Consider the following 14,838-nt stretch of genomic DNA (forward strand, 5'->3'; position numbering starts at 1 on the left):
ATTTGTCTCCCACTTGCCGGGAGCTGCAAACCCCATCGTGAGTGTGGAGGCTGCAGCCTCCCCAGACTCCCCCTTGTGAGAGGAGCGCAGAAGGACACGGGGCCGTGGGCAGGGAAACCCAAAGTGAAGGGAGAACAGAGGGATGCTCGTTCATGCCTGTTAAGTGAAAGAGGTGAACACACAGTGTCGGTAATCTTATTTTCATTCCCTATGCTACAATGTACTCTTTTTTTTTTTTTTAACAGGACCAAAGCCTTGCCTGAGTAACTGGTGGACTTGTAAGGAGGCAAGCTGGAAGAGCAGCACTGAGCTCCCAGGCCCTGCAAGTGCTGAGGAGGTGATGCCGAGCACTCCCAGTGTGCCACAGGGAACGTCCTCGCCAGCGGCCAGCTGGGAGCGGGGCATGGATGCCAGTGCTGTGGAGGGCTCTCCGCTGCAACCACCAAACCCTCCCGGAGCACAGGAGGAGCCCTTGGTCAGCTCAGCACCAGACAGGTATGTCCTTATGTATTTTCTCTCTCCTGGTATTCATTTGTTACTGTATGCCCTGGAGGCCATTTTCACAGCTTGGCTGATGCGTGGCACTAAAGCTTGTATACAAGTGCACAGGCTTCTTGTTTATTTAGTATCTCGCTACCTCTGTGCTAGTGGTTAGATGGCTTCAGGTAACTCATTCAGGTGAGACTTGGAGAAGGTAATTTATGTTTTTATTAAAATGCAATAGACATTCTTTAAATGTAAGTAAATCTTATTTCAACAAGTTTAATAGTACCTATAACTTATGAAACAGCGTATTTTGCGTGGATTAAAATTTCCAGTCCGATAAATTTCTTGAGCTTTTTATCTGGAAATAGCAGAGAGAGGAAAGTGCAACACAGCGATGCACGGCTTGTCCTTTGCGACCATACAAAAGTCATGGAGTTTTACTGCCAACAACTGCAATACTGGAGTGTCAGCTGTAATATCAATCACAGCTGAATTTTCAGCCTTGCAATGCCCTTGTAAGACAGGAAAGCACATCCCCATCCCGGGGGGCAATACCCACTACGAGATGGTCCACGGGGTTTGGCCAGGTCGCATGGGAGGGCTGGCTTTGCTCCCTTGCCGCCTGTGAACAGCCCCATGCCAACTGCTGTCATCCCTTCCTTGTCATGCCTCATGGCTGCAGGAGCATCTCTCCCACTTTTATCCCGTCTCTTAGTTCTTCTGAAAGTCCATTTGCCACCAATTCCCTCTGCAGTGTTTCATGTCCACATCCCCCTTCACCCCAGCCATCCTACCATTGCCTGGCCCCACAGTTTTGTGACCTATGACTGCTTGCTGCCTTTCTCCTGCCTGCTCTCCCTTAGTGACATGCTTCTGTTTCCTTGTCCTCTGTATCCTCAACACCGTTCTCCCTCCTCACCGGCGTTTTCGTGCCCCCAGTCACAAAAGAAATATTGAAAAAAGCGTTTTGTGCAGGCATGTTCTGTATTCCAGTGGGTGCTGCTCCCCTGGGTCTCCCTACCTTGTGTGGGTGTTGTTCACATGCAAAATGTTCCTAGCTGGAGGGGTTAACTAGATACAGGGTGGTTAGGTGGTGGCTGTACGTTGGGGAGAGGCCACGCATGAAAGAAACCAGCGTTTCTACCCCTGGAGAGCAAGTACTCTTTTGCTGGCTGTTTGTTTTGTTTATTTTTTCTTTTTTTGGTCATTTGCAGCTTTTTAATCTGCTTAACGCATCTATTCTTCCTACATTCATGGTCGCATTGTCTTAGGTACTGATTTCAATATTAGTTTGTATTTTAATATATGGCAGTTGAGCAGAAACTAGTGGCCATCAGTATACACTTATGTAACTTTATCATTTCACACTTGCATCAGACTGTTGCTTGCTATGGAAACATCATCTAATTTACATCTAAATAGCTTTTACCCAGTTTTTCTTTTGTATAACACCTGTTAATCATAACACTTTGTAGGGAAGTTGCATAGAGTGCCTGCCTTTGCTAGAGAAGTCATAGCTGAGCGATGGTAATTTAACCTTTTGTTCTCTCCCCGTCGATGCTAGTGATGCCTCGCTGTTCACGAACTGATGAAAATATTGTGCAATGCTCTTGAAGCCTAGCTAAATTATACGAAAGGTTTCACTGCTCGCATTATCTGCGGAGCACAACTGAAACCAGAACGTGGAGGTTTCCTCTCGCATTATGCCAAGCTGAATACCTCTGTTTCTCAAGGCCATGGAAGTGGGATTGCCACTGTTAGCTGTTTCTGCAGAAAAGATACAAATCTTAATTTGTTTTACCTGAAAATTAAAACGCAGATAAAATTTCAAAACCGGCAGGCATGGAAGATCTCATGGAGGGATAAGTAGCCTTTCCGTTGTTGTGCTTATAACCAGGTGTGCCTTCCAAGTCCATCTTTCCAATGCATGTGAAACGTAGTGTGCATGCTCAAGTCTTGCAAAATAATTCATGAGCTGAAAATCTTGGGGGAAAAATTTCCAAGTTAATTAGTGCATGAATTTAAATTCTAGAGATTACACAAACTATGAGAATGCAACTTTTTTGGTCTGAATATATCATGCCACAGATTCACAAAATGCATAATATCACAGGTCTTGTGATGTCCCTTCAGTCCCTGTGTTTTTCTCCAGTGAAAGTCCTATGCTGGCTGAAGAAATATGCTGAAATTATGCAAAACTGCATATTTATCATTTTAAATTAAGATATCTGTAGCTTGGACTTTCCCAATGCAGCAGTGTCGCTGCTGTGGCATCCGAACGAAGTACCATTCCCTCCCCTGTCGTCCTTGGGCCATTCGTACACTTTTGGTGTATTATTTGAAATTAGTACAGGAGATGGAGTTGAAAGGAGCTCTCACATGCAGAGACCACAGCTTAGAGACCACAGCTTATTTGAGAGGCAAAACAAAATCATTGTTGCCTGTCAGGAAGTCACAAGTTTACATTTTTGGAGAAAATGCCTTTCCCACCTTACTGCAGGGATGCCATTCCCTTTTTTAAAAGTTTTGGGGGGGTTTCCCCCCCGCAGTAAGTGTTTTTGCAGGTTGTATTTTACCTTTGGGTAAAACAGCTAGAAGAATGGTTATCATGATGACATCGAGTTGTTAAATAAAGGTGATGTTGCTACGAAAGTTTATTTAGCATAAGCCTTGCACCTTCCTTGCAGTTCACAGTAGGGTGCTGGAATTTTGCTACCTCAGTTATTAAAAATTATGATTTTTGGCAAATAACTTCTGTGTTTCTGAGCACTGCTGGGTGGCTGCATTGATCAGAGGCTGTAAATATGTGTTTTCAGGCTCATCGTGCGAGCTCAGGCCCACGTGACAGCCTGGGCTGTGTATTTTCGTCTCGCAGCCCAGGAGCCCGCTGGTCAGTGGGGGCTTGCCTGGCTTGTTTGAGCAGCACCTTAGAAGCACTCAATCTCCCCTCCTGCCAGGTGAAGCCACCCGATAGCTCTGGTCCTCAGCTGCTTGTTGCCGGTCTGAGCTGCTGAACCGGAGGTGAAAGGCTCTGTATCCTCTTACCATTCCTTACAGCACCCGGCCCTTTCTTTAAGGACTTAAACCCGGGGAGTGGCAGGGGGGGGAGAGGATCTCTGAGAATTAGTGCAGAGAAAGATGATGACTATTTTAAGGGCTGTGCTGAGGGGGTGGAAAAAGGCAGAGCTTATGCCTGTGCTGCTTCAGCTGCATTGAAGAGGACTTAGCACAGATGGATTGTGCATTACAAAATGTAACACATAATTCAAGCTGTCAGCTTAATCAGACTGTTTCCAGGAAGCAACCTGTAAAAGAGAAGGACCTCTTGTTTGCTGACCTCTGATCCGTAGCCTGCTGCAGATTGTCATACATTTTGTTTTTCTTTATGTTGGTGTCCCTTCCTTCCCCTTCCCTTTTTATTATTGTATCCCTCTCGAGTGGCACCCTGGAAGGACCACCCAGCGGGAGGAAAACAATGGGAAACGAGCCGGCCGCTAAAATACAGGGTTTGTAAGACCGGGGCGAAAGAAAAAGCACTGTTTAACTGCATATGTGATCTCCCTGGTATTGTTTTGCTTATTAAATGTCTAGGAAACTCGACTAAATGCACGGCAGCTCCCACTTAATTGTTCACTGTTGCCCAACAGTCCAATGGAAAACACAACTTTTGGTACAGCTTAACATGATTGCAAAAATGATGCAAGTTTTTTGTGCACAGAGCTTTTCACTTGAGGGAGCATAAACTAAGGTTAACTGTATAAATATGTCAGCTTCTACATATGGAAAAAAAATATTTTTAAAAAGTCTGTATTTTGCCTGTGGAGTTCTGCAGGCACAGGACCAGCTGGGGCATTGCTGGTGGAGACCTGGCCTGGAAAGTCCCCAACAAAGCAGGCAGCCGGCTTGGACCTGAATAGCCATTTACACCTCTGTTCAAGGATTAGCCTGCTGTATTGTTTCAATGTTTAAGTCCTAATTTGCATCATTATAGAGGTGCAGCTTCATCAAAACCCCTCTGAGGTCCCAGTTATGTCCCCATACCTGTAGGTGGTCACCAGATTTATTTCAATTGTGGAGGTGAAGGAATTAAACTACTCAGCGCAGGGGTAATTTCAATGCAGTGTCTCAGGCCCTGGCTGATTTTTGGATGGTTTGTTTGCTCATGTGCTTTTTTGTCTTCCTACAGAGCTCAAGCAACATGATTTTTGCTGTTGTTTACTTTGAAAAGCTAAAATGAGGGTGTTTATTTTTCCGGCTGGTGTGATGGGAATGCGTTGAAAATACCTGTCACAGCTCGGGTCTTTTCAAGCCCTGTTTGCTGTCTGTCCGCAGGCACTGCGGGATGCTGGCGGGACTCTCCTGTGCGCTGCAGCTGATAGAAGATGTGGTGGTGAGGACAAGCCCCCAGCACCGGGTGCTGTACCAGGGCAGGTGCATGGGGATGATGGGGACAGCGGAGCTGCCCAGGTTAGTGCCGTTTCCCTGTGAGCTGCTTCCCCTCCACTGCTCTTGCAGGCAGGAACCAGGGAGGCAGGCAGTGCTGCCTGTGCCTTAACCCCATCCCCTGTATTCTTGTTTGCTTGCTGCTGTACATCCAGTGTAATGCTTGTAATAATTTTGTTGTTGATTGCTCACATGCTTCTAATTGAATTCAGGTGAGCAATGGCGAGAGGCTGTTACCGAGCAGCTTTGGAGGAGCCTGTTGAGATTTGAGCCGGGGTCCTCGCTCTTGCGGTGACAAATGGCCAGTGCAAAGAACAAGCGGGCTCCTGCAAACAAACGTTGCTAGTTGCCAAGAGGCCTTCCTCCTCTTCTGCTGTTTTAATGTCATCGGAGAGCTGAAATATGGCACTCAGAATCACATAAGCAAATTACTCCCAACAAATACTCTTTCCTAAATGTAGCGCTTTTTGCAGCCTTGTTCCGCACGTCCCTTAGGTGAAGTAAATACTTATTTCCAAGAGTGACAGCATCCCCTTAGCTAGTAATGCTGATATGATTTATTGAGGTAGACAACAATAACCAGAAAAATAATTTCTTCTTCGAGGTAAAACAGCAAAGAGAATCACCAAAACCCATGTGTTAACAAAACCGGGTTCACAGAGCCCTCACTGTCTCTGCACAGCACAGGCTCTTAATTACAAGAACCAGGAAAGGCTTTGGAATTTCACTTAAAATTACATGTCAGCCTCCATAAACTAGGATTCTTCCAAGCACTTGATGGTTAGAGGATTTCTAGGGAATTAAGGGGAAGGGTTGCCAAACCAACCTGGCCCCTGCAGCCTACCGCTGGAGATGGGTTCCTGCGACATGACTGCTTTGGCCACGGCATGGCTGAGGCTGCCTGGCCAAGAAGCAGTTTCACCGAGTGGACATGTGCAGGTTCCTCCCTCCCTGTCAAAAAGCGAAGCTGTGAGATGAAACCTGGCATTTTCTAAGCGCTGGGTTTGAGCTTCCTGTCCTGTTCCATATCTTTTGCAGAGAGCATCACAGATGTTTGTTCCTCCGGGCTGTCCCACCGGTTATCCCATTAGCCAGGAGAAGTGTTACAGATTCTGCCTTCAAACCAATACTGGTTCTCTGGGCTTTAAATAAACATTGCATGTGATACCTGCTTTATTTTGTAGCTTTTGTAATTGGGCCAGCAGTCTGAAAGAAGACGACCTTGAAGCATGCGAAGCAGTTGTCCTTCATCAGCTTCAGGCTTTATTACAGAGCATGCTGAATGGATGCCTCCTACCTGAGAAGACACTCGACGCTGAAGGTAGAGCGGTGGATGAAAAGCAAACCAGGTATCGCAGACACAAAACTTGCGTGTGGGTGTGATTAATGTTCTTTTCTTTCCTCCCCAAGTCTGCTCTGCCTCTCTGGTGCAAAGAAAGCAGACCTGGGGCCAGACTTTGATTGCACTGGAGAATAAAGACATCCAAATGCTGATCTTAATGCATCTTTGCAGCAGGCACGCGACTTGAAATGACAACATTAAGCAAATTAATTTATTTTCTTTTTCATTCACTGACGGTGAATCTTACACCATGGGGCAGCTCTGGGGCCAAGTCCCACCATCTTGCCCAGTCCATAGCATCTCCCACCCCAGGCTGCTCCAGCAGGGAAGGAAACATTAACTTCAGAGACCTCTTAGCCAGTAATTTCTGTGATCTTCAACGCAAGTCTCAGGCACGTAAGGATGGGGAATGTAATTTTGAAAAGCAAATTATTTTTCTGTGAAGCAGAACATGCATATAGCCTTTAAAAACAATAAACCACAGTTATTCAAAATGGTTTTTTTTCTTTCCTGTGCGTATGCCACAAGGACAAGTGAGAATTGATTTATTTTTTTTTAAGGTCTCTTTAGTACAGTAATGAAAACAATTTCCATTCTTTCTTACTTAGCTTCTGTCTAGACCTTCTTCCCTGTTACAGGCTCAGCAATGCTCAAGTGTTAGCAGGATCGGGGCACTTGTGAGCACTGAAGAATGGTCTATTTAACTATACCTGGTTCTCCTTTCGAGGCTGATATGCCTGCAAGCACTAATATGTTGTTGTATTTCCTGAATGGTTTCTTAGGGACAAACACTTGTAGAGTTAATTGGAATTCACTCCTCTGTGGAACTTCATTGGAGCAACTGGAAAAACAAACATCTTTGGCAAACAAGATTGAAGTATTTATATTTTCTGCGTTAAAAGAAAAGGCACTTTTGCTCAAAAATAATAAAAAGAATTCTGGGGAAAAAAAAAAAAAAGACGAGCCTGGGGAAGTGGGTGCTCAGCAGAGTGCCTGATGGAGTAAGTGAGGTCTGCCCAAGGCTGAGACTAGGGGCTGCAGAAAAGGTTTAATGTCTCCCGATCCCGAGTCTCAGGACGGACCCGGGGACAGACACGACAGTGATCACCCCTGCCTGTCCTCCCCACATTTGCAGAAGTCACAAGTGACTTCTTGCATTTTCCACTTAGACATTTTTAAAATTAAAAGTGGGAATTAAGGACAAAATGTGTGATGCTTTTCCCACTGTATGTTGACCCACTTATCCAGATAAATGAGTAGCGTCGCACCTGTGGGAGTCTCATGTATGCAGGGTGTCCTACTAATGGTGCTTGGGTTTGTTTCTCAGCCCAGACCAGCAGCGGGACGTGGACATGCTGCGGACTTGCTTGAGCAACCATGCCTTGTTCTTGAAAAAGCACCAGGTTCAGCTCACGGAAGAAGTGGCAGAGATGTTTGAAAGATTGCTGGTTTCCAGCAAGAAGGCGCAGGACAGCCAGGTTGGCACTTGCATCTAATAATACCTAAATCAATGACACCTAGAGACTAATTTGCACTGTTAAGGTGAGACAGGCCCTGTGCTGCTAAAGTGATCTGGTGCGTGGGCTTTAAAGGGAACTACAAGCAGTCTGCATTCATTAATCAGCCTTGGAGATGGTTAGGAGGTGGCTAAGGAGAGAATACAGGTTCTACAGTTGTCTCAGTGCAAACACATACAGCACTTCATCCCTTGAAGAAAACAGTCTCTTTAAGGTCTCCAGGAGGGTGTCTATTTTCCACCCTTTAAACCAGTTATTTAAACAAGCTCACCATTTGCTGTGGTGCAAATTTATCACAAGGCTTATATCATCTGTCTTTCTCTGTGGCTTAGTAGCTTTTTATCATGAATTATGTATTTTAATTTTTTTTAAAAAAAGTTATGTTTAGTACACTGAATACGCAGTGCATTTTACAAACAGTAGTGTGCTCATTTTTTTAAACGTTAATGTAAAAGGTTATGAACTAACTCTTTTAAAAAAAAAAAAAAAAAGTTGGTGTTTAGTAGACCTGTGAGTGCCCTGACCTCTTTCGCTGCAAACCCAGAGCAGCCAGCTGTGCAGGGAGGGCAAGGCTTTGATCCCTGTGGCCTCCAGCACTGGGGCTGCAGCCGTGCCAGGAGCACTGGGACTCTGGCACTGGGGTGACGTCCCAGCTGCTTCTGCACTGCCCCTGGGGTGGGAAGCGGGAGGTCTGCCAGGCAGCCTGCTGGTAACAAGTTGGCCCAGTGCCCTGCTCCAAAAAATATTTGCAAAAAATATTTTTCCTCTGATTTTTAATGAGAAATTAAAAAGCAGTTTGAACTGCTTTGCTATATTCTAGTTTTAATAGATTTGAAACAAATAATGAAGATGCAATATTTTAGTCAGTTGTACGCTTTCACCTATAGCCAGGATAACTTCTTTTTCTATATTTGGGTAAGTAATTTGTATTCTGTCCTTAAAACATTCAGTCAAGTAGAAGAGATGAACAAGGAATGCGTTGGTGAGAGATAAACAAATACTGTACATAAATTTATAATTCCATGTAAAAACTTTTACAAAGTCAAAGCTCAATAACACAAACTTTGTGGGTGAATATAGGCAGTAATAATCTATTTATTGCTACGTATTACTGTAGCCCACGCATATGCATTTAGCATTTATATTACCTATTAAGTGGATCTAGTCAATTAAATGTAATGCCAAGATGCATCCCCTACTTTGAAACACCTTATTTCCAAGCAGGTTGCACAGAACAGGATCAATATAAATTACACAACATGCATGTACAGGGAACAGCTGCTTTATGATAAAGATGTATATAATGTAGTAGTGAACTCATAAGCAATCTGCACCTAAGGATCTTAAATATTTACGCCTCCAAAGTTTGAATTTTTTGCCCATGTTGACAACTTCTTTCTCTGAGGGCTTGAAGATCTGTCAAGAACCCCACTGGATGATGGTAGTGTGCAGCCAGGCAGCAGAGTGGAGGTGCAGGAGGGAGCTTTGAGCTCTTGACCATACAAAGAGACCTGTCAAGTCTGCCAGCTCCATCCCCATCAGCATTTATGCTCCATGGAGGTTTGGTGATGACCAGCAGCAGGTCCACCTTCTCCCTCAGTGCTTTCATCATGTCACCCATTCCAGTGGTCCACAGAGTCTGTATGTCCACCTGCCTGTCTTCTCCTCATCTCTTATCACTAAATTACATCTGTCTTCTATTCTCTTACGTCTTACTATCAGTTTTTCTCTTCTCTCACGGATCTCTCCCTTTACCCCTCTTAAGAAAACTGGGTATTGTTCCTGTGGACATGGGACAGCCATAAGGAGCTAGCGTGGTAGGAACACCTTTTCTGGGCAGTGGGATAGTCTCTTGGTTGTGAAGGCTGGGGACTTGAATGCCTTTTTCAAACAAGTTACACTCCTGTAAGAATAAGACCCATGTGGCTCATGCAGCGTGTTAGATGCCTTCACACCCAGATGGAGATGTTGGCCACCCTGAAGTTGCCTTAGTCCCCGTGACTCTGAACGCCAAGCTTTGGTTCTCCTGGTGGGACCCTTCCTTCTGCCTGGATTAATTATGGGTTTAGAGTTTACATTGATTGCTTATATTTGGTGGTGATGATTCATGCTTATTTGGATGTTAAATGATACTTCAGAAAGGTAAACGAAGTACTTCTGGTGTGAGAAATCCACACTGAGATAAACTGCTACATGGGAATTAATTTATTTCAATAGTAAAGATTTCCTGATCCTGCCTGTAATTTAAGGCATTCTTTACATTAAGAAAACAAGACTCGAAATCTGCATTTTTTCAATGAAGTAGTAGCTTGCTCGCATTGGTTTTGTATGGAGACTTCCAGAAAAAAAATTTGGTGAGCCATTTGCTTAAGGCTGAAAAGTTGCTGTTCTGGGCTCCTGAGTAAATACGGATTAATGAGGAGGGGGCAGATACAGGAGAACAAAATTTTCTCATGAGTCCAACATGCTTGGGCTTGAAGCCGTTCCATACTCTCAGGTCAATACATACAAGTTACAAAACCTGGAGTTCTCTCTGAGATGTTTGCCCTCATTGCTGAAGGCTTATTGTTTTATTAAACAATTGTTTTATTAAATAATTAGATAATTAGAGCAGAAAATCTAGTAGATTTTAAAGACTCAAGTCCATATTTTGTGTTACAAAATAAAACCAAGAGGAACACCCTACAAGTCAAGAAGAGATAGGAAGGATGCCCAAAAAGCCTTTGCTGCTCTGTGTGAAATAATAAGTGCCAGGAAGGATGATTTCTCCTGCTCTCAGAAAGAGCTTTATAAAAAGCCACATGCAGCACTTTTAACACAGGTGGATGATAACCTAAGAAGCGCTTGCTTTATTTTCAGCCTGCTTTTAACTCAGCCATATTTATGGTATGTTCAGCTCCCTATAAAGGTACTGGCTTCCAGCTTAATTTTTTGCATCAAAAATATGTTTAACTATGGAGGTCTGAATAGTGCTGCTGCAGAGGGCTGCACACACAGGCAGGAGAGAACAAACTTCATGAACGTGTAGCAGTAGTACAGATTAAAATCAGAACCGTGCGTGGCTGAGGCTAGCTCGGGCAAGCTGTGGATCAGGTTCTCTGCCTTTGGGTTCATCAGTCTTGGTGGTGTTTTAAGCTGCAGGCTTTTGCCAACGCTGTGGGTTAACTTGCCTTACTGCTGTGTGCCTGAAATGGAGAGATTTCTTCTTAGTCTGTTGCTGTTGCAGCGTATTTGATACACCCTCCTGTTTTGCTTACCCTGAATGCATGAGGCAGGGAATACTGAGAATGTCCAGAAAACCTAGTGATTAAAAGAATAATTCAAAGTTTGTGTTACTTCAAGGCAGAATGCAATTCCTGAGCTAGCGACGATTTAACTCAGAGGTAATTTAACATCTAACAAAAACACCCTGGAAACAGATTACACCGTGAAGTATAGATTAGCCTAAATGTATGTTGGAAAATGCTCCAGACGAAGGATAATAGGGCTGCGGCTATTTTTATTTTTTTAATGCTGCAGGCTCTACCGGTGTTGAGAGAGGCCCTTCCAGAAGAGTGTGGGGATAGGTCATCTATTCAGAGTAATGAATCATCTTACAGCTTGCCATCGATCCCAAACGACGGCAGGGAAATGAAGCAGGCGAAACGCGCTCCCCGGCTCGCTGGCACAGGAGGACAAGGTAACAAGTGTTAAAAGGTCCAGCTGTGCGCTTGAAGTTAGTGTCCTTCTCTGTATGTATGTATTTTCTATCTAAATCTGCAGGGGACTGCATTATAGTGATTGGCAAATTAATGTGTATTTGTCATGAACTTTGGAGGATTTTCCTAAATATCTCAGTATCTTTTGTCATTCTTGTTACTTCTTAAAATGAGTGATGCCTATTGTGGCTATTTTTTTCTGCAGGAGGAGAAAAGCAAGCCTTGTGGCAGTTATTAAAAATGGATCTATAGGTGTGCATGTGTTTAAAAAAATATCTGCCATTTAGAAATTGTAGCGTATATTTGTTGCCTTTGATTATAAAGTCAGACGGCAGAATAGATTTTCAAAAATAAAAGGGTTCATGCTGAGAAAGGTGTATGGTGCCATTTGAGAGCTTAGAAGGTGAATATGTTTGTGAAAACCCAGTTAATTTCTTTAGATAAGGAAGTAATATATTAGTCCGGTGTAATAACCGGCAACGGCAACTTGCTCAGTCTGCTCTCAGAGCATCCCTTACATCAAAGTCCGGAAGAGACAGGCAATTAGGTTGCAATGCTCTTTACACAACAAATGTAAACAAACTGCTTTAGGCCTCCTAAATTCACGCGACTTTTATCCGCTGAGGAGACGGAGACTTTGATTTAAACTAATTTTCTGTGGTCGGTATGATATACGTTGCTGCTGTCGGGCTGCTGGACGAGATCGCAGAGTTACTGTGGGTTGTTTGTTTCCTAAATCCCATTGGGTCTTAAATTATTTAAGACATTTGGTTAGCTTGTCCTTTTCTCTGGAAGCTACAGAGAGGCAGGGTAGCCTCGCATGCGAGGAAAGTTCACAGTAGGCACCTCTTTTAAGAACGGTAATGGATAGTTTAGATCAATAAACAAGAGATAACAAAAGTGAGAAATTAAAGGGAGTAGGGCTTAAAAGCAAACAAACCAGTCTGATCACTGCGACTTTGAAATGTGTTTCATTATAGTGTGTTCACATCCAGAAGTCACAAGCTGGTGTGAAGATGAGAGCAAGGAAGAAAGCACGGTTGAAAAGATTCCTATTACAGGTAAAAGTAATGGCTGCATATTAACCTCAAATCCAGTATTCAACTTTATTATATAATCAAAACATGGCATTTTAGTGGTTTGGGTCCACTAATAGTGAGTAAATTCAGCTACTACATACTGAGCGCAAAGATTAAACGTAAGATCATAAAGTCCACGCTCATGTTAACATAAACCAAGATGGAAAATAACAGCGCCTATTTAATTCCTTGTAATCATGTTATACATTTAAACCATGTGAATATCCTGTCATTTAGCCTTTCAGGTCCCGGTATCAGTGTTACAAAGGTCAGTCTCCATGGGGAAGATCCAGTAATTATATGGCAAACTACAGATGTTTCTGATTTGATTCTTTTCTTTTCTTGAGTAATTGAATGTGTATCATTAGAATAAGCGCAGGGAAAAACCCTGCTAGCCAGGAAGCCTTGCCTTCGTCTCTGTTACAAAAGCTGACTGATAACACAAAATTTTTAGCAATAAGGCTTTATCAAGACGTGTTCAGATCCTCCCGCAGCAGATGTATGAGGCTTGCTTAGGATCCTGAGATGTTGCTGCTTTTCGGTCCTGGGGTATCAATAACACATTAGTATTCAGGGCAGGGCTCTTTGCAATGAGTCTCAATTTGCTTTTGCCTGATTTTGTGAAGTCGTGGGCTGCTTCCTTATAAATTTTGATGTTTGGCTAAATATTTATTTATGCAGGTGTGTACTCCGACAGAAAGGTGCGAGGGCATCTGCTTATGCAACACTCGCTGTTGCTTTTCTGCTCTTTTACGGCTTCAAAATAGCCTGTCTTTCGGAGGGCAATTCATTTCTCTATAGAGGTTTTCCTCTGCTGCTTTTTGAGCCTAATTTGCAGCTGAAATATAAAAATGTGCTTCTTGTACTCCTGAATTATACTGCAGCAATAATATTCCTATGTTAGCCCAATAAAACTTAGATTTTATTTTTTTTCTAGAGAGTAGAATGCTTTCTATTTTCCTGCTTCTTAAACTGTCCTTCAGTCACAGGTGGCAGTGTATTTTAAAACATGAATTGCATTAATTTTCAGAGGAATTAAAAGCCACTTAAATCTTTTTCATGAAACAAAACACATTTCTCATTTGAAAATTAATCTAAAATTTTGCAAATCTTGGGTTTGGTTCGATTTTGTTTAACTTAAGAGGATTCAAATTTGAGGGTTGGGGTTTAAGTTCCCTAAACTGCAGAGAGTGCCAGCAAGAACAATGTCAGGAACAGTGACTCCCTCCAACTAATGCCATCACTTATACTTTTTTTTTTTTTAAAAGAGCATACCGGCTCTTGAGTTTGGTTCTCCATAGCTGCCAATGGTTTTGGTTTGCTTTTCCCCACCCTGAATTTTATGACTTGCCAGTACTAGTTTTAGCTATGATTTTGCATACAAATTTGTCAGGGAATTCTCTATTGCAGTTTTTCCTGCTGGGGACCTTGATGGTGTGTGCTGCTGGTTGCTGTGTTAGATGTCAGTTAGTCAAAAGCTAAGCCACAATGGACATCCCCCTTTCCTACTTCTCCTGTAGCTTTCTCACTGAATAGGCATGCAAATACTAATCCTTTCTATTTGTAAAACTGCTGAGAAACTCTCCGTAACCTAAACACTGAAACCGGTAACTTCAGTTTAAAATCTGTTCTTTCTGAGTCTGCTTTAGTTACTGTTTTGTTGCAGCGTGTTTCCAGTATCCAGCGGTTGCATTGTCTCTAGGAGTGAGGCTTTTCATATCTCACTTGAAAGCAAAGTTGCTCCTTTCAGATGCGATTCATCTTCAGCCCATGATCTTCTCTGGGCTTCTTGTTCTCTTCTGGCTCCTCGCCCTTCCAGCCTGTCGCTTTTTTCATTTTTTGCTCATCATTATTTGCTGTAGATTGCGGCCCTGGAGCTCTGAAATTGTTCTGTGCCTAAAACAGAGACAGCATTTCTGTGCGTTGTCTCTTGGGTTCAAATGACTTGTTTGAGGGTTTGGCTCTGTGTTTTTAGATGGCCTGGTATTTAATGTCCATTCTGTACGCGATCGTTTTGCTGTACAACTTTTTCTAAGCTTAAGGGATACAAATTTTGGGGTTTTTTCAGTACTTGCTGAATTCTTTAAGGGCTTTAAGTGTTGGTTTGAAACACTAAAAGCCCCAAGGCTTCCAAGTTTTGATGGACTTCGTTGTGAGAGCTGGGTGGACATGCTTCCAAGCAGTTTTCTGTGATGGCACTTTACGAATACTTCTATAGTTTGGGTTTATTTTTCTTCTGTTACAGAAAAAAAGAACAAAAATATTTATTTGTT

General features: G+C 43.1%; 1 protein-coding gene across 1 annotated transcript in view; it reads left to right on the top strand.

Annotated features, from left to right (window-relative positions):
• The window catches only part of KIZ (kizuna centrosomal protein), a 52,026-nt gene that overhangs the window by 20,016 nt on the left and 17,172 nt on the right, over positions 1-14,838 (top strand). Inside the window, exons 6-11 of the mRNA XM_049801135.1 lie at positions 246-495; positions 4,819-4,953; positions 6,114-6,278; positions 7,599-7,749; positions 11,308-11,467; positions 12,467-12,547. Coding sequence (XP_049657092.1) covers positions 246-495; positions 4,819-4,953; positions 6,114-6,278; positions 7,599-7,749; positions 11,308-11,467; positions 12,467-12,547 — 942 coding nt within the window. The remainder of the gene's footprint in view (positions 1-245; positions 496-4,818; positions 4,954-6,113; positions 6,279-7,598; positions 7,750-11,307; positions 11,468-12,466; positions 12,548-14,838) is intronic.

Source organism: Accipiter gentilis, chromosome 5 (assembly GCF_929443795.1).
Source record: "Accipiter gentilis chromosome 5, bAccGen1.1, whole genome shotgun sequence".
In the NCBI taxonomy this organism is placed as follows: domain Eukaryota; kingdom Metazoa; phylum Chordata; class Aves; order Accipitriformes; family Accipitridae; genus Astur; species Astur gentilis.